This window comes from Trachinotus anak, unplaced genomic scaffold (assembly GCF_046630095.1).
Source record: "Trachinotus anak isolate AG129_WGS33_773 ecotype Australia unplaced genomic scaffold, CSIRO_AGI_Tana_v1 ptg000002l, whole genome shotgun sequence".
Taxonomy (NCBI): Eukaryota; Metazoa; Chordata; class Actinopteri; order Carangiformes; family Carangidae; genus Trachinotus; species Trachinotus anak.
Window position 1 is genome coordinate 2,425,248 of NW_027273853.1, and position 19,909 is coordinate 2,445,156.

At 42.9% G+C, this 19,909-nt stretch overlaps 1 protein-coding gene across 3 annotated transcripts; it reads left to right on the top strand.

Annotated features, from left to right (window-relative positions):
• The first annotated feature begins 1,333 nt into the window (after window positions 1-1,333).
• Window positions 1,334-13,433, top strand: tmem231 (transmembrane protein 231). Of its 3 annotated transcripts, none has more exons than XM_071489762.1 (8): window positions 1,334-1,449; window positions 2,048-2,214; window positions 2,464-2,592; window positions 3,395-3,538; window positions 3,754-3,835; window positions 4,021-4,126; window positions 11,905-12,093; window positions 13,190-13,433. In XM_071489762.1, exons 1-7 carry the CDS (start codon window positions 1,407-1,409, stop codon window positions 12,065-12,067), a joined length of 834 nt encoding a protein of 277 aa, XP_071345863.1. In that variant the 5' UTR covers window positions 1,334-1,406; the 3' UTR covers window positions 12,068-12,093; window positions 13,190-13,433. The 3 variants fall into 3 exon arrangements, with proteins under 3 accessions (XP_071345863.1, XP_071345856.1, XP_071345872.1); XM_071489755.1 differs by lacking the exon at window positions 1,334-1,449 and adding an exon at window positions 1,463-1,926; XM_071489771.1 differs by lacking the exons at window positions 1,334-1,449; window positions 4,021-4,126; window positions 11,905-12,093 and adding an exon at window positions 1,638-1,926.
• Window positions 13,434-19,909: the final 6,476 nt, after the last annotated feature.

Consider the following 19,909-nt stretch of genomic DNA (forward strand, 5'->3'; position numbering starts at 1 on the left):
TGACTTCACTTTGGTCCACAGACCAGGGGCTCACCATGTAAATGCTGACACATTCTCCTGCCACCCCAGCAGTGCTGACGGCTGCCACTACTGTGAGAGGAAAGAGGCAGAGCAGGGAGAGTGGTTGCAATCAGATGTGAAATGTGCACTTGTGGGCCCAGATGGGCTTTCACTAAGTGGCCCGAGGCATACAGCCTGCCAGACCAACAGGCGGAGACCATAGTGGAAGCACTGGTGGAGGGGATTTTCAGTAGATTTGGGAAAATTGCCTTACATCAAGATAGGCTGGCTCCCTACTGGGGCACTGCCACTCCACCAGGACCAGAGCGTGAGACTCACAGGGCTCAGGGCCCCGACTCCCACTCCAGTCCCTTCTCCCTCAGCCCTATGAGGGACATGGCCGAGGAGGAGCTGCAGGGCCCCTGCTCATCTGAGAGACTGAGAGACCTGCAGTTCTGAGTTTTCGAGGTTGCCAGTGAATGTGTATTATTCTTAAAGGCTGTTAAACCTGTCAGTCATGGCAGCCAACTATGACAGTGATTTGTTTGACATAAAGTACCTGCAACTGGCAGAGAATGAGAGGGGACAGTTGGTTGTTGTTTTCCTGCTAGTAGGGGAGCGGGAGCCAGTCTACAGTGGGAGTTGTTACAGCCAGTTGTTAGTGCTGAGATTATGCTGTGACACCAGTTGGATTTGTTGTTATGGCGTGGTCAGCGCCATGCAGCGCCATTCATTTCAAACATTATCTTGAGGGTCTCCACTTCACAGTAGGGACTGACATGTCTTTTGGGGAGCCAGAAGTCCAGCTGGCACGCTGGCCCACAGTAGCCTATGTCAGAGAACAAATAAAGTACCAGGAAAATAAGATCACGACCTGTAGCTTCATTATTGAGGGACGCTACAATATAATCCTAACACTATGTGCACCAGAGTGAATTCAGCCAACACAAGATAAATAAACCAGCAATACAAACTGTGTTTAGATCAATCGTATTATCTAAACTGTGTTTAGATGATTTTTTAACTATCTGACACCTTTCTAAGTTGAGGGAACCAAAAGACAAATGAATGTATTCTTTTATTTATTTATTTTTTCCACTGTAGAAATAATCACATACTTAGGAAAAAGCTGTGACAGCTGTCATAAAGTGCCTGAACACTTATCCCTATACCATGTTAATGATATGATTTTTAATTTTTTTTTTTTTTTTTTTAAACTTTCTTTCTTCCTTCTTAATGGGGACAATATTATGGACTAATGAAACATACCACGGCATTTTTAACGTCATACAAATACACAAAATAACAGTAAATTACACGGTAAACCACTATGACACAAAAGTGCCAGATCGTGAACACTCTCAGATCGGAATAACAAGAGGTTTCTGGTTCTTTCAATTGCAGCGATGTTTCGTGAATGCAGCATGAATGCTTCAACGGGCAGCCATGGTAACCGCAAGACGCTAAACTAAGCTTAAACATGGCGCGGAGCATGGAGGCTAAGCTAGGAGGCTAAGCTAGGAGGCTAATATACACAGCGTGTTAATACGCTACGTTTAGCCAAAAACACGTACTCAGCGGTGATTGGTGGATATAACTTAACGAGGGTTAATCTGTGTTTGCTGCGTTTTGTTGTCTGTGAGGGTTTAGTCACATTGGTCCCCGGGCTCATCCAGCCAATTAGCATATATGCTATGTTGAACATGATCTAGCTAGCCGGCTGACTTCATGATAGACATTACTGACAGTTATTCAGAACTCATCGAACACTGTTTATATCGTTAGCCATGGCTTTCTATGAAGTCTATTCTCAGCCGGCTTTGATTCGGTACAAGACGAGTGTTTGCACGAAAGCCACTCTCTTTCTTGTTGTGGTTTTGTGCCTTACCTACATCGCACCCCTGCTGGTTGCTTATAGGAGCCAGGGTAAAGTACTGATCCATTACGACTGCTGTCGTTAAACGAGGAGTCAATATACGCCTATATTTCAACCCCTTGTTAAACAAGTTGCCATGCTTGCTTGCTGTTTAATGCCATGTTATTTTAGGTTTCTGGATCAAAAGAAGCACGTATGAGGAGCAGCCGGTTGTGAGGTACCAGTACCAGGCTCTGCTGGTGGCAGCAACTAGTTCTCAGGGAGACTACGTCGGCTGGAGCACTTACCCCCATCTTAACAACATGCTTGGGGCCAACCTCCGGATCCCTGCTGTCTCTGTAAGAAGAAATGAGTTGCAGTTCAGTAAAATATGCTACAGTGTGCCCTACGGTTTGTAACTTGTGGCTCCATGGGTCTGCTTGAATTTACATAATTAACTCTTTAGATATTGCTGTTATAACACTGTCAGTAAGACAATGGCAGATGTTGTGATGACTTGTCATTTTGATTAACTGTCCAGTGGATCTGAAAGATTAGCAAACTACTATTCCGTTTGTGTTTTCTGTGTGGGGGAACACACACTACAGGTGAGAGAAGTGGATCAAAACCAGGATGGGAAGTTGGACCTCTTGATTTTTCAGCTGCAGTTACCCCTGAAACCTGACGAGCAGGTGTACAACGTCCAGCTGCTGCTCACCTTCAGCTACCAGCTCTTTGTATGTATTCCACTGCAGAGCCTACTCTGTCTATACACTTACAGAATGAAATTTTGATGCCTCACATGTCTGTGCCAAGATTAAGAAAGCTGTACTCAACCTGATATCTGCAAGTAATGACAGTCAATCTTAACCGAGACAGAATTCAGATCTTGTTTTGTAGTTATTAAAAAATTACAGTCATTGATTAAGTCACTAAGTCACTGTGTGTTGGGTCAGATCATTGCTACATTATTACTTTGACTTGTTAAAGGCTTCAAATACACAACCCCATGTTGCTTAATTGTCCCGTGCAAATTGTGTGTATGTCATATAGAGTCACCAGTAACAAATATTATGTGCCAGTATTCATTCAGTGTCAATGTTAGCAAATTTGAAATGAACATGTCTTGACATTGTGATACAGTCTTTGGAACAGAATTTCTAACATACAATTTTCATGATTCTTGTCAAAAGGTTGTATTAAAATTTACATTCATGTATTCTCATACACAGTGTACTGATTCACGAGCAGAAATGCATTGTACCAGAGGATTATCACACTGGCTCCTAGCCAGTTTTATTCATCAATAGTTAATATGCGGTACACTAGTGTTTACTTTCATACATACAGTACAGTGTGTTAGCATTGTCTCTGGAGTTTGCTTAATAAATGATGACATTAGAATATAGCCAACTGATACAATAGCTATTACTGCAGGTCCTTTACTGTGCGTATGTCGGCAACTGCAGTAAGACACCAGCTTTATCCAGACCAGCCTCAGTCAAAAACAAAGCACATTGTTTCTTTGTGTTTTCCCAGCGGATGTCCACAGTGGTGATGCAGAGCTTGGCCTATGTGCAGCACTCATCTTCTGTCCCTGGAGCTAAACTGTTCATCAGTGGAGACCTGAGGCTGCAGCAGAGGACACCCCTGCCTCACCGGGGACTGTACAACATTTACAATGTGAGAGGACACACACTGTCTTTCTGTCCACCTGTCCTCTCTCTCTCTCTCTCCTTGAATGATCCAAGGCAATATATCAATGATCAGTGCAATATTCTACCACATGTAGCATGCAGTGCCACCACATGCTGAGGGAGCTGTGGCACAGACAGTAGATCATTGTTTGCTAAGGTAATGTTTTCTTCTGTTTGTCTTTCTCTTTTATTGATGCCAAGGTGTCAGTGATTGATGGCTCCAGCCCCTTTGCAAGTGCGTATGACCTGGACAACATAATCAGGAGTTACCAGAATAGAAACTGTAAGTCGACAAAGGTTCTCATTTTGTTTGGTGTGTGACTAAAACAAGAGTCATCTCAAGCTGAACCACCAGCTTTAAAGGATGGTGTAAACCAAGCAAACCAAACCAAATTTAGCACATTCACAGCATTAAATTTTGTAAAATGAGACGGCTCTCCCTTCTCTCTCTTTTTTTTTTTACCATAGTGACCACAATACTATCCTGTCCCATGCCAGTCTGGACTGTGGGACGAGCTTCTGGTTCTCCCTTTGAGCTTAATGCTGAGATCCACTACCCTGTGGAGGTCATTAGATATCCTTTGTGTGTGTGTGTGTGTGTGTGTGTGTGTGTTTTAACATAGGATAGACTCAAACCTAATTTTGAAAAGATACTTTTAGTATGCCTGCTATGGGAATGCTTTACATTAATGCCCCAATTTAGCATTAATAAGTACTATACAAATGGTGGTGGTTTATAACACTATAATGTTGTTGTATGCACATATATGATACTTTTAAGTGATAATTAATGTACAGTATTTACAGTTTACCTCTCCAGTGAAGATGAATTATTTCAACTGTTTTTTACTATATTGTTTATTATCTGTTTCTACACCAGCCTCCACTGCTGAGTGCCTACAGGGGGAGTTATAGTTGTTGACAAACACAATAACAGGGACTTGCAACAACATTATAGTGTTTTAAACCAATTATGAAATGTTTATACAATATACCGCTTATACTGCAAATGCTAAAACTATTTTATTTAACATACAAACAGTCATTTAGATTAATCTGATAATATTTTGTAGGGAACTATATAGTATGTTCTTTTTGCTTTTCTTATGATCTTCAGTTCTGAAACAAGTGTGGCTTTTAAACAAGTGTGCTCACTTATGCTAAGAATAGCAGGTGCAAACGCTGAACAGATTTAAATGTGTTAATTGTTGGCATTTGAAGTGTCTTTTAGAGTATAAGAGCTAAAAGCAACCCTGTGGGCAGTTGAATTGTCAGTGCACATCCTGGGCGGCTGTTTGAAAGCCCTGGGTGCTACTGCTGGCACCAAGTCCTGAATGCCATAGCAGACACCATGTACAGTGGGATTAGCCACTACAAGCACCCCTGCCCAGTGAAAAAAAAACATTGCTTTAATCAGGGCTAAGGAGGAGCCATCAACAGCTGCATAAAACTGTCCAAATGTCTGGACATGGTGCTGATCTTGGAAGTCTCAAAGCGGATCATTCTCTTAGAATTCACTGTTCCCTCGGAGAACTGCATTGAGGAAGCCAATGGGGGGAAAAGGGCAAAGTACTCTGATCTAGTGGATGACTGCCAAAGCAGTGGGTGGCAAGTGAGATGCAAGCCCATTGAGTTGGGAATTAGAGGGCTTGCAACAACATGGTGGCCATCACTGGGGACAGCGGGTGTAGGGCCATCAAGTTGGCCACTGAGGCAGCAGGGAAGAAGTAGCTTCAAGGTGGCTGTAGATCAGGAAAGGAGTGGGTGGGTGTACTAGTACCTTCTTCTTCTTGTTCTTCTTCTTGTGCTTCTTCTTGTTCTTCTTCTTCTTCTTCTTCTTCTTCTTCTTCTTCTTCTTCTTCTTCTTCAGTGTTTATTGGTTGTTGGCAAACCAGCTTATAGGTACATTACCGTTACCAACTGATCTGGAGTGAGGATCAGGAGATTATACAGAAAAAAAAACGCTACATTCTTTGGGTTAAACCAGTTTTGTCTAGAAATTTTGATAATGTTACCATATTGCTGATTGACCTGACAATGAGAGGTCATAATGTTTTGCATTCCTTAGTGACTGAAAAAGGTGATTTCTCTTAATATCACCTTTATCATGTAGGTAATATAATATTAAGAGAAGCAGTACACATTCGACTGTTTCTGGAAGTACTACTACTGGAAACAAGCTGGAGCTTGATCATCTTTGGATGGGTTGCCTGGGTGAGGGGTCTTATGTTAAAAGACCCAAAACACCTGAGGAGCTCAAGAAACATTACTCATGATGTGTCCAGGTGCATCACAAGATAATGCATGTTAAAAGCTAATGCCAAAAAATGGTATTTGTGCAGTTCATGGTTGCGGTTTAGAGTGCTTCATCTGCACAAAACATTTACTGCAGTATTTTTGTTATTCAGGAAAGAGGCTGACCTAACAACTTCTGCATCTCTCTACCATGGTTTTTGATACGGTACATATTATGTGGTCTAGGAAACATCCATCTGTTTTGTGGACACACATGATTAACACTGTTAATCAGTAACAGCAAATAAACACAGCTCTGGATCAGCCATTTGAATGCTTGATAATGGTCTGTGTGGTTCATCTGCCTCCCTCAAGGTGCAGGTGCCAATATTTGTTGACGTTGATGTGCCAGGCGACCCATTTCCCAGCAGCTTACCCCTTGCATTGTATTACATCCAAGTCTGTGGTGAAGGCATTGTATGAATTTGTTTCTGTGTTTGGCATTCCCAAAGTCAGACAAACTGACCAAGGTTCCACCTTTCATTCTGAACTAAGTTTTGCAGCAGTGTCAGATTAGACATAACCAGGCGTGAGCTTACCATCCCCAAAGTCAAGGAGCTTTAGAGTGCTTCTATCAAACTCTGAAGTCACTCTTGCACGCCTGTTGCACGGAGCTTGATTGTGACTGGGAGGACAGCCTGCCTTGGCTGCTGCTGGCTGCCAGAGAGGCAGTTCATGTGAGCACCAAATTCAGTCCAAATGATTTGGTTTTTGGGCATTCGGTGCGAGGACCCTTGTCTGTTTTGAACAGTGGCTGCCAACAGTCTGAGCCACCACAAAATTTAGTGCACTATGTGCATGGTTTTAGGCACAGGCTTTATACGAAAGCGAAAATGGCGAGACGCTGATGGAAAAAAAAATCACAAAAGAAAATGAAAGCTATCTTTGACTGTAAAGCAAAACAAAGACAGTTCAGTCCTGAGGATCAGGTCCTGTTGCTTCTGCCTTTTGTGGCATTCACTATTCTAGGTGCGGTTTTCTGGTCCAGATTGTTGTTGGCACGGTTAAGAGTAAATTTGGCAAAGTGTGAGTTTGCCAGAACCAGTATTGAGGCTTGAAGCCATCCACTGTAACTAAAAATTTTCTCGGCATGGTGGGGTATTATAGAAGTTCGTGTAAGAATTTCTCTTCAGTTGTAGCACCACTCACAGACTCACAAGTCTAAGGTCAAAGTTTGTTTGATCAGAGGAGGCCCATTGTGCTTTTGAAAATGTCAGAGCCCTTCTATGTTCCTCTCCTGTAATGGCAGCACCGCAGTTTGATAAACCTTTTACCTTGCAGGTTGATGCTTGTCATGTGGGTGCAGGTGCAGTATTACTACAGGCTGTTGATGTGGGTATGGAGAGGCCAGTTGGATTCTTCTCAAAAAGGTTAAGTTCACAACAGCTGAACTATACTGTCATTGAGAAAGTGGCCCTGGCATTAATTTGGGGATTACAGCACTTTGATGTGTATGTTGGTTCAGGAACTCCTGTTGTTGTGCACATAGACTGTGATCCCCTCTTACCTTTTTGCGCTCTCTACAAAATCCACGCTTAATGAGTTAAGTGTTATTTTTGCAGCCTTATTATTTCAAAATAATATATTAATAAAGGGACCTGAAAATGTAATGGCTGACGTCCTGTCCTGCAGTAGTGCTGTAGTGTTGCTGTTCCCTATATTTGTGTCTTCTGTTTCTCCCTCTTGGTCTGTCCAGCACTCCCTTAAAATGCTCCCTAAAGGAACCAAGGTGCAGAGGGTGTGAGGAGAAGTACTTGGAGGAATGGGTAGCAGGTATTTGAATTTTTTTTTAAATAGGCCAAAAAATAGATGGTTACTATGGTGATTTTTGTCAGGCTTCCATGACCAGTAAAATCAGAATCAGAATCAGAATCAGTTTTATTGCCAAGTATGTTTTCACATACAAGGAATTTTTTCTGGTGATTGGTGCAATTGATCAGCAACAGTGGGGCTCTCTAGCCTTGTTGATAAGGCTGATAGCAGACGGGAAGAAGCTATTTTTGTGGCGAGAGGTTTTGGTCCTGAAGGACCGCAGCCTCCTGCCAGAGGGGAGTGTCACAAAGAGTTTGTGTCCAGGGTGGGAGGAGTCAGCTACAATCTTCCCTGCACGCCTCAGAGTCCTTGAGGCGTACAGGTCCTGGAGGGATGGAAGATTGCAGCCAATCACCTTCTCAGCAGAGTGGATGATACGCTGCAGTCTGTTATTGTCCCTCTCCGTGGCAGCAGCGTACCAGATGGTGATGGAGGAGGTGAGGATGGACTCAATGATGGAGGTGTAGAAGTTCACCATCATAGTCCTTGGCAGGTTGAACTTCTTCAATTGCCTCAGGAAATACATCCTCTGCTGAGCTTTTTTGATGAGGGAGCTGATGTTTAGCTCCCATTTGAGATCCTGTGTGATGGTGGTTCCCAAGAAGCGGAAATGCTCCACGGTAGCCACGGGGGAGTCGCACAGGGAGATGGGGGTGGGTGGGGCTGGGCTCTTCCTGAAGTCCACTATCATTTCCACTGTCTTCAGAGCGTTTAGCTCTAGGTTGTTCTGCCTGCACCAGGTCACCAGACGGTCAGTCTCCCACCTGTAGGCAGACTCATCGCCATCAGAGATGAGTCCAATGAGAGTGGTGTCGTCTGCAAACTTCAGGAGCTTGACAGACTGATGGCTGGAGGTGCAGGTTTTGGTGTACAGGGAGAAGAGCAGAGGAGAAAGAACGCAGCCTTGCGGGGATCCAGTGCTGATGGTCTGGGAGTCAGACACATGCTTTCCTAGCTTCACGTGCTGCCTCCTGTCAGACAGGAAGTCGATGATCCACCTGCAGGTGGAGTCAGGCACGCTCAGCTGGGAGAGCTTGTCCTGCAGCAGAGCCGGGATGATGGTGTTGAAGGCAGAGCTGAAGTCCACAAACAGGATCCTGGCATAGGTCCCTGAGGAGTCCAGGTGCTGGAGGATGAAGTGGAGAGCCATGTTGACGGCGTCGTCTACAGACCTGTTGGCTCTGTAGGCGAACTGCAGGGGGTCCAGGAGTGGGTCAGTGATGGATTTGAGGTGGGACAGGACAAGGCGCTCAAATGATTTCATGACCACAGAGGTCAGGGCAATGGGTCTGTAGTCATTTAGACCCGTGGGCCTTGGTTTTTTGGGGACAGGGATGATGGTGGAGGATTTGAAGCAGGCTGGCACGTGGCAGGTCTCCAGTGAGGTGTTGAAGATGTCCGTGAACACTGGAGACAGCTGATCAGCACAGTGCTTCAGGGATGATGGAGAGACAGAGTCAGGACCGGCTGCTTTGCGGGGGTTCTGCTTCTTAAAAAGCCTGTTGACATCTCTCTCCAGGATAGAGAGAGACGTTCCTTTGGTAGGGGAGGAGGAGGGGGGTTCTGATGTGGCTCTGATGTGGAGGTTAGTGTCAGGCTTGTCCCACTGTCTTTCAAAGCGGCAGTAGAACTCATTCAGATCGTTGGCCAGACGGAAGTCGTTAATGGAGTGGGGGGGTTTAGGTTTGTAGTTAGTGATCTGTCTGAGCCCTTTCCAGACAGAAGCAGAGTCATTGGCTGAGAACTGGAGCTGAAGTTTCTCAGAGTACAGTCGTTTAGCTTCTCTCACCGCCTTGCTAAACCTGTACTTGGACTCTTTAAACCTGTCCCTGTCCCCACTCCTGAAAGCTTCCTCCTTTTGCCTCCTGAGCTGACTGAGCTTAGCTGTGAACCAGGGTTTGTCATTGTTATAACTCACCCTGGTGCGTGATGGGATACAGCAGTCCTCACAGAAGCTGATGTATGACGTCACAGCCTCTGTGAACTCATCCAGACTGTTGGAAGCAGTCCTGAACACTTCCCAGTCAGTGCAGTCCAAACATGCCCGCAGATCCTCTATGGCTTCACTGCTCCACTGCTTCGATGTCCTCACGACAGGTTTACACAGTTTTAGTTTCTGCCTGTATGTGGGAATCAGGTGGACCATGACATGGTCAGAGTGGCCCAGTGCAGCCCGGGGGACGACGTGATAAGCACCACTGATTGTGGTGTAACAGTGGTCCAGAGTGTTCCCCTCTCTGGTCGGGCAATTAACAAACTGTCTGTATTTGGGCAGTTTGTGGCTGAGGTTACCTTTGTTAAAGTCACCAAGGACAATAACTACGGAGTCCGGGTTGGTCCGCTCCACACACAGTATCTGCTGTGGCCTGTGGTGGGATGGAAACACCGACCAGGATGAATGAGGTGAACTCACGGGGGGAGTAGAAGGGCCTGCAGTTTATGATGAAAGTCTCCAGGTCAGGAGAACAGTGCTGCAGGATCACTGTCACGTCTCTGCACCAGCCACTGTTTCCATAAAAACACATTCCTCCACCTTTCGCTTTGCCGGACAGCTCTGTGTCGCGATCCGCTCTGAAGAGCTGGAAGCCGGCCAGCTCCAGCGCAGAGTCCGGAATCGGTCTCTGTTCTTCTGCACCAGTAGCTGAAGTTCATCCAGCTTGTTGGGCAGTGAACGCACCTTGGAGAGAAAGATACCTGGGAGCGGTGTGCGGAGTCCTCTCCGGCGTTTCACTGCGAGAGCAAAGGTCAGTGACCTCTGACCAAAATGTCCAATAATTCCACAGGTGAGTCGAGAAAGGTGGAAAAAAGATCCACTGGAGCTGTTTCTCTGATGTTAATGAGCTCTTCTCTGGTGAAAGAGCTCCGGAAACCAAGGCAGAAAACTGGATTTACAAAGAAAATAAGGCAAAAAAATGGGCACCAACACACCGAGGCAGCCATCCGCGGCGCCATGGCAACAGAATGTGATACCTGCCAGAGTTATGGTTTTATCTGGTCGTGGGGAAAACGAATCAAAGCTTTTTGAATATCTGGTTGGTCTCCGCTCTTCCTACTCTGCCTGTGGCTACTGGTGCTTTTTCCTTCATTTCCTTCCTGTTAAGGAGGCTGTCAAAGTGAAAGAGATGTGTCAGGAGATAAGAGCCATATCTGAATCCGCATTCCCTGACACATTATGTAGTTGGCTGGAGAAATCAGTTCAGTCTGGTTTGGTTGTTTTTTGGTTTTGAGTTAGCTTTAGTTTGTCACTTTAATGATTACACACTACACTTTCATGCATCCATGCACTCAACACACCACTGATTCTACAGATCTACATGACCCATCTTAAATTTGTGTGTTTTCTTCATAATTAGTTAAAATAGATTACGTTTACTTTAAACCTTGACCTTGTGTGGTCTCCCTTGTTTTGTTGTGAATTTTGAGCTTATTCATGACAATGAATGATTTAACTGTTAACCAGAGCGATGGTGTGTGGAAAGTTTGTGTGCCGTACAGTGTTCTGTGGCATCTTTCACTTGGAACAGGTTGTGTCCAGGGTCTGAGGGGTCTTCAGTGATTTGTTTTTTTCCTGTCCTGGCAGGTGTATAAGTTCTGAACAGAGGACAGGTCGGCTGTTCTGGCTGTCCATTGTAGTCTGTTCTGTCCTACTTGTTGGTCAATCCAAACCAGACAGATTTCACTTCAGGTTGTTGTGACCACTGCATCTCTTCATCCTCCCATCTATATGCAGACTCATCCCTGTCTCAGATGAGGCAGATAACTATTGTGTTGAGTGCAGATTTCAGGAGTTTAACAGATGGGTCTCCTGGGGTGCAGTTATTACTTTAGAGTGAGAGAAGCTACAGAGAGACCACACATCCCAGACGAGCGCCAGTGCTGATGCTGGATATGATTTTTCCTTCTGCCTCACTTGCTTCTTCCCATCTGTCAGGAGGTTAGTGGTCCCTGGGGGGTCAAGGTGTTGCAAAATGCATAAGTTATAAAAAAAACACCACAACTATATAATACTATATGCATGGCTGGATATCACTAGAAGGAGTTGAGAAAATGTTTGATTTAGGTAAACTGACCCTGAAAGTCACACAAGTTATTAATACATTTTTTGTTGTGCCTTGTTATCCTCAATGCCTTTGAGTTTGTCTTTAAAACAAGTTGGATGAGACCCAGATGCAGATGTAAAAAGCAAAGGTTTGGTCTGTACTGTGAAATTTTCTTCATCATTTTTGCCTTAACTGTTTCCTCCACCTATCGTCCTGGCTTTTGGGAAACCATCAAATTTGCCTGGATCCAGTATGTCAGCGTCCTCCTTATCTTCCTCTGGGTCTTTGAACGCATCCAGAGATTTGTTTTCCAGAACCAGGTTCTAACCACCGTACCCATCCCAGTGGGAAAACCTCACCTGTCATGATTCAGTGGTGGTGCTTACACCTTCAGGTACACAAGAACCACCAGGTTGCTTTTGTCAGAGACAATATTACATGTTGCACTGTCACTCGCCCACACTGATGTTAATTTAACACCATATCAGTGACTGAGTTTTAGGGCTTAGCCATTTGGTTAGTTTTGCCGATACTGTAACATTCACTCACTGATAGTATAAACACAGTATAATCTCAAGCATTTAAACTTGTGGCAGCTAAAGGCCCTGTTTTATGGTGGAGCACAGACCACAGCAAGCAGCATTCTGACAGTTTGGCAGTTTTCAGACCTAGAAAGTTGCTTGCCCCTTTAGTATGGTATTTTGGCATTGTTAAACCAAGAGTGCAGTTGAGAAATTAATCTGGTGCCACTGTGGTGATTTTATGAAACAAAACAAACTGAATACAAGATGCGCGTGTGCAGCAATGATGGAATAACTCTTAAAATTGATGAATCTGCAGCCTCTGATTTGAGAAGTGCGGTGCCACTACACAAGGCCGTTCACTGTGTTTACCTTTATTGAGTTCTGTTCAAATGACACCAGGTTGTTACAAAGCAACTCCATACAAAACTAGACACATCAGACTGCTCCATTATGACTTGTTCATTATGACTTGGTATTCGTTGAGATATTATGAATTTGTTTGACAAGGCTCATCAATCAAAGTGTTTCATTGCCCCCTTTCCAGCTTCATGTTTTATTCTTGAAGTGCATTATGTGGCGGATGCTGTTGTCTGTCATTGTATGGTACGATGTGACCGTGAGATAGAGAAGAAATAAAAGTGAAAGTCAGATTGATGGAGTTATATAAGTGACCTTATTAACGTTTTTATTAATGATTTCTATCATCATCACACAAGTAGAAAACCAGCACCATCTGTCTCTGCCCCTCTGCACCATCCAGATATAATTTCATGGAGAAGCCTCCGATACCATCCGATTTAGATTAAATCCTGTTTTGTTAAAATACGGCCCAAATGTAAAGCCTTTTCAAACTGTTCATACTAATTATGCCAGTTTTGTGCTAATTCTCTTGAACCTCCCATGAACTTGCTGTATTATATTATTTATACAAACACACACATTTGTTTTTCACCCTTTCTTGAACAGATTCCTATGCAGGCCCTTCTCTACTGGAGCTGCAGTGGTTTGTTGCCATAAAAAATGCATTTCTTTTTTTCCTGCTGTTTGAAGCAATAGAAAAATGTAAAAAAATTTTAAAATATTTTTACTAGTTGTATGTTTATGACCATTTGTGACAGTAGTTACATAAATGTCCTCATTGATGTGCTTGTTTATTTTTGTATTGTTCTTAGCTTTAGATGATGGATAATAAATGATATGTACATTTTCATATTTTCCACCTTCTTTAACCACAACACTTCCATCTATTTACGTCTTTTACTTTCATCTTTTACTTTTTTATGGCCTAAAAGATTCATTTGTAATTAACAGTAGTGAAACTTGTTGACCACTCTCATTTAATAATGTAAATAATGATGCAAAGAATAGACATCTCAGAGCTGCATCTGTTTGAAGCACAGCGCCAGTTTGTTGCAACTTTGAGTTTTATCAACAAAAGCAAATTTAACACAAGGAGTAGTTGTAATAAATTATTCCCCTTTTTGCTGGGGACCCCTAGGAATCAAATCAAGGACCCCTGGTGTTCCCTGAACCCAACTTTGAGAACCACTGATTTATTCCATTGCCATACAATGGTGTCAATTCAATGGACGACAGCTTTCTCAGCTTTACTGCCACACAAACTGATAGAACTAATAGAACAACCTCTGGTTTCTGTTTGGCACTGTAGCCAGGCTGACAGACAGTCATCGCTCTTTTGAGCCATCTATTCCTCTAATTCTCAGTAGTAATGAATTCATGACCTTCTTTACAAATAAAATTGTAACAATTGGAGAAAAAAAATCCATGATCTCCTTCCAACAACTGGCACAAATGTTTTTTTAGCATCTGATTTGTTACCTCCACAAAGGAGGTTAGATTTTCACCCAAGTCACCAGCATTTCACAAAAAGGGCTGAACCTGGTGGAGGAATGGGGCAGGGGACAGGGAAGAACCCATTACATCCTGGTACAAATCCACTAAAGGGGTAGATCCAGGAATTTTTAATCACTTTCCTTAACATAACAAAATAGGACAGTTTCTCAGGAAATAATGTTTGGATGTTGATGTAAAAAAATCACTTGAGTTTGCACAGTTTGACGGATCATTTGGCCTTGGTGGAGGTAAGAGTGCCATCCCAGTATTTGGACTGTTTCTCTCCAATAGGTCTCTCTGAGCTAACTTCTTCATTAAACCATGAAATTCTCTTTTAGACCCTGTTGCAGGCCTGCCTCTTCCATATTAGATCATTTCAATTTATCTTTATTAATATAACAGGTTATGTACATATAACAGGCTTTTAAAGTTTCAGCAATTAAAAAGCCTACTCTAGATCCAGATGTTTTAGCCAACTATAGATCTGTATTCAACCTCCTCTTTATTTCTAAAATCCTTAAAAAGCTGCACCAATTATTTGATTATTTGGTATGTTTGAAGATTTTCAGTCAGGATTTAAAGTCCAGAGGCACAGACTGCACTGCTGTGCTTCAACTGGGAACATGTGTTGTCCATTTGTTGAGCTGGTCTTGTTATGCATCACTGTGATGGGCACAGCTGTTTCACAGTGATGAGACCAGTCCCTTTTGCACTTCACCCTGCCGCACCTAAATGAACCAAGACAGCATGTGCCACACGAGACCTTGTTACATTTGCGTGGTTAAAATACTGCCATAGTGTACAGACCATTCTAGCAGACTGTACTGCAGTAAGGCACAGCTGTGCTCTGACATAAATGCTAATGATAAACAGGATAATAAATGGGATCAATGGGATTCCATTCCATTCTCTGGGAAACCAAGAAGTAACCAGTGTAAATCTATCTAATACTTTGTCATTATCATTACTGGTACCTAAAGTGGGGGTCGTGTCTTAAGCTTTATTTTCAGCAACACAGTGACAAACTGGGAAAACAGCAATTTAACCAGTTAGTTACAGTGTGTAATAGAACCATCACACACTATAACAGAGGCTGCGAGTGTCTATTGTCTGAATGGCATTGGCAGAGCACTGCATTCTTTTTTTTTTTTTTACAGTTTCAAACTGATTCCACATCAGTGCCTGGGGGCAGAACAAGCTGAAGGACAGGATATGAGTCTGGTCTATACAGGAACCAGGTGCATCCTTTTTTCAGTGCTGTATAATTTTTCTCTGGATGAATCTTGTCTTCAGTCTGAAGCTGTGATCAATCAAACTGACTGAAATCTTCATTTGTGATCACTGGAAATGTTTAACATCAGTGTTATATGTTAACAGCGTTACATAATAACAGTGCGTGGATCATTTTTCTAATAAAAGACATCAGAAGGTTTAGTTTTTGCTTCCAGTTATCATCATAAAGTGCACTGTTGGAAGAAGAGTGAAAGCATCAGCGCTCTCAGGAATCCTGAATCATTGCTCAATTCAAATGGAGCTATGATAGTTATTATGTAGTTATTTAGTGTGACAAACTCTCCTCTGTTTTTGAGAAGCTCTGTTTTAAAACCAGAGTGGACACATGCTGGTTTCGGTAAGAAGTGAACCACCTTCATAATCCCAGAGTTGCACCTGAAGTTACCTCTAACCTTGAATCCTGCTTCATAGTTCAGGCCTGTGGTGAAAAAGCCAAAAAGTAACAGGTAACTAGGTCAAAATACAAAGAACATTGGAGACTGAAGCAGTGAGGGGAACACAGACAATGAGTCTCAAAAGGTAGGGGGACACGTCATTTGCACCAATGGCGGCTTAATTTCCATGTCTAATGACACAGAAGCCACACAGAAAAGTAAAACATTAACAATTTAATCAGGCAGGGGGGGCGACAGTCACAGTCACATGTTGCGATCGTCATTTCCAGTGAGTGTACAACAGCAGTTTTTGATGTGGGACAACACCACCCTGTTGAAATTCACACACTACACCTGTGAGTGTACTGTGTACACAGTGTACTACATGTGACAGTACTGACTGAAGTATTGGATCTGAGACACAGCACAAGACTAAACACACACAAGCAAAGGAGGTAATGAGACAGGAGTCAGAGCAGGTTGACAAACAGGCAGGAAACACACTGCGACAGAAAGTAAATAATACAATAGATACCTAAAGAAAGTAAGATAAAAGAGGAAACGCAGAGTCCAGGAGGTCACAAGTCAGATTCAGAGTCATGATAGCTGGACATTATGTAACTTTTTTCTAATAGTTTTCAGTTGAAATGCTCCGAAACGTGGAGAAGTGCGGTCTGTGATCCAGACTCAGTGGACGGCCTGGCAGCAGTGCAGAGACACTCACTTCTGAATCTAACCAATCAGAGGCAGAGAGAGTCAGGGGTGGGAGGTCACAGCTGTCAATCAAATGTCAGCGTGGCTGAGTGAAGGGCTGGGTAACAGAGCAGGGAGAGGGAGGGGTGGTCTGCTTTCCAGTCTCATGCTACCATTAGCTTGATTTACATAGCTTGCATATTGTAGTTTTAAAGAACTCATCACCTGCACCTGGTCGAGCTCTTCTAGTGAGGAGGACCAAGGTTTTATCCAATCCCTATGAAACGTGAAGAACCAGTGGGTGAATGTCATGGTGGAGCTGAAGATTTTTGATTTTTGTTTTTTTTTTTTGTATCCTACCTCTGGATTTTAAACTGGATTTTATTTTTCCATCGCAACCGGCACCACATCTTAAGTTTAGGAACATCTCAGGAGTTAGCTCCTGGTTGTCCTTGTCTGACTTCATCATGGTCGTTAATCCGGTACACTCACATTTACAATGCAGACTCTGGCAACCCCCCATGATATGGTTGTTGTTATATTTTTTGCTGCAGACAAATAAAACCTGAAAGTGTTTGTGAAAGGACTAACGATTTATAGAGTCTCTGGATGTTTATATGTTTATATTTATTCATATATTCATTTTCTTCATCAGTGTGCCAACACAAGCAGACCTGGACGCACTTGTTGTTCACTGCTTTGTGACTTTTGTCCTCGGGACACCTGAGTTGTGTTGTATTTGCAGCTTGTTAGTGTATTTGTTTTTGTTGTGTTGTATTTGCAGTGCATTAGTTTATATGGTTGATTTGTGAGTGTTGTGGGCTGGTGAAAAAAAACACAAAGTTTTGACCATCCCTGTCTGTCTCTCCACCTGCCCTCTCACACTGAGACACACTGAGACACAGGTGCAGCCCATCAGGCCAGGGCATACAATCATAGGAGTGGGAAACACTCAAGGGCAGGAAGTGAGGATCTCAAACACATGCAAAGATTGAAGTCCTAAAATATCCCAACATTTTTTTATATGTCTGGCTGAATGACATTCAGTCCTGGAGCCTCAGAGCTGCCAAAGAAAGATGCCTCCACTGAGAATATGGATTCCCACTTAATTTATTCATTCAGACAAACATACATTCATGTAATTTAGTGGCATCTTGTTCTGTGAGGTATATAACATGTAATATTCCTTAAATCTGTCTTAAATTGACTTAAGGTGCACCGTGAGACAACCAGATTCTGATCTAACTGCTAATATATCAGAAAAGATTTACTGGAAAATCCATAATTTTTGATGTATTTCCCTGTCCTTTCCCTTTCAAAGCATTATTAGGATCTGCCTTACTTTGAATGAAAGAAAATCTGCTCTTCATGGGAAATTTTCTAGTTAACAGATTTTTTTTCCTTTTTCTTTGTGTGTGTGTGTGTAGAATAAGAGGAGTGGTAGGATAGACCTGTCAATGACATTCTTGTGTTCTCTGTCCTTTCTTAATCCTTAAGCCTCGTTAATATATCACTGATAAAGTTGCTGTACCTCACCCCACATGCTTTCAGCAGATCACAACTGACCATAGATATGAACTTATCTTTGAGACACTGAGAAGCTCTCTCTGTGCTCGACTGATATATAGGATTAAGGTTATGAGATCTTTCAGTGAAGTGGCATAAGCACCATGTTGTTCACATTTCTGCAGCAGCTTAGAGGCAAGAGCCATTTCCACTCTCCTCCTCCCTGTCCCAGGAGATGTCTGTTAGCATGTGAGTATGGCCACTATTTATTTGTTGTGTGTGTGTGTGTGTGTGTGTGTGTGTGTGTGTGTGTGTGTGTGTGTGTGTGTGTGTGCGCAGTTCTGGACCAGTACAACTACATTAGCTCATTTAAGCCACTCAGTCTGCCAGTTTAGGTTGGGCCAGACAGTTTACTAAGAGTCACACCCAGTGTGCTACAGTATCAAAACTTCTCATCTGCCCTTTAAACATTTACATTTTCACCATTAACTTCCACACTCATATGGACTGATACAGTCAAAGTGCAGCTACAGTAACAAGTCCTCCTTTAACAGATAAACTGTTGAAACTGTTTTAACTGATGGTGCAGCTTTACTCTTCAGTTGCTTGGCGACAGCAGAATAACATTTTACTAGCAATGTTAGCTTTGGTATTTCCTGAGAGCAGACGATTTCCCCTTCAGTTGGCATTTTAGCACATATCCTTCACATATACATATTAAGATGGGCATATAAACAAAAATGTTTATATTTGAATTGTGATTGAAAGACTAAATCCGGCGTTTTTTCACACAATATGCAGGTAATGGGCGTAATATTCAACCAAGAGAGACATCCTGCTGTAATCTTCATTTCAGTTCACTCTCATATTGTGGATTGTATTCAGACACGAAAACTTTCCATGTCCCTCCACAGTGGTAAGAGGATGAGGTGTTGCTTACGAGCACCATGTGTGCTGCCCCTCGGCAGGCGGGGTATTAGGCTGTTAGGAGGTTGGGGGGGCCATAAAGAGCTAATATTGTTTCAGTCAGAGGCTCAACTGAGGCGCTGCATAACATGCAGTTTGAGGTAAATTAGGTCCCAGAATAAAAATATAGAGCTGGAAATGAGCACAACAGTCCCCTTTAAAGGCACAGTATGTAATTTCTGCCGCTAGGGGTCTCTCAATCAAAACAAAAACAAAAGACAGCGTTGGGTGACGTCATGAAACAGCATGGGATTATGGGAGTTGTTGTCATCACCACCATTGCCCTAAACTTCTCCTGGGTTGGATTCCTGCAGTGTCAGTCATTCAGGTGGTTTTTACTGGCAGCTGAATTATCCACAGAGGTCTCCTCCTCTCCACAACAAACAGACCAGGGATTCAAACTGGTAAAAACAACAAGTAAATCAGTTTCACTTATAAAAATCAGTGACTGGCCAGTGCTCTTCACTGGACACAGAACATCTCGGAGTGGATGAGAGCTGAGCTGCCTAACATTTGCTCTGCTTTTTTCTCTAATAACTTCAGATCCAGATGCCTGATGACTGAAATCCTTCATATAGTTTAAAACGACAAAGATCTGAAGGCGGTTACTTAAAAATGTGGTTTCAAACTGGATACAAGTCAATTTTGAGCTTCTGCATTCACATAGAGGATATGAGACCACTGACTTGTTTAACCACATAAAAAGCTGATATATGGTTTATGTCACTGATATTGTGTTAATGTGAAGTGGAAAGTGGACCTACAGTAAATGCTAATGCTAAATGGGATCCCAAAGGTTATTACTCTTTTCTCTCTCAAAGCCATGAAGGTGCATTTAGTAGTGAAATCACCAAAGTAAATAGGATTAATCATCTGGGCACCATTACCACCAGTGTCTGTAGAAAATGTAATGACAGTCTCTCCAAACATTTGATACCACTTCCCATTGACTTGAATGGAGAAGTGGTCTGAGACGTTTTCACCCCACTGTTACAGAGAC

Excerpts from the sequence above, each read along its gene's own strand:
- tmem231 (XM_071489755.1), top strand. The coding sequence starts at position 1,788 with ATGGCTTTCTATGAAGTCTATTCTCAGCCGGCTTTGATTCGGTACAAG. Across the intron at positions 3,836-4,020 it reads GAGTTACCAGAATAGAAACT|TGACCACAATACTATCCTGT; the intron begins GTAAGTCGACAA and ends TTTTTACCATAG. Across the intron at positions 4,127-11,904 it reads TACCCTGTGGAGGTCATTAG|CTATCGTCCTGGCTTTTGGG; the intron begins ATATCCTTTGTG and ends TGTTTCCTCCAC.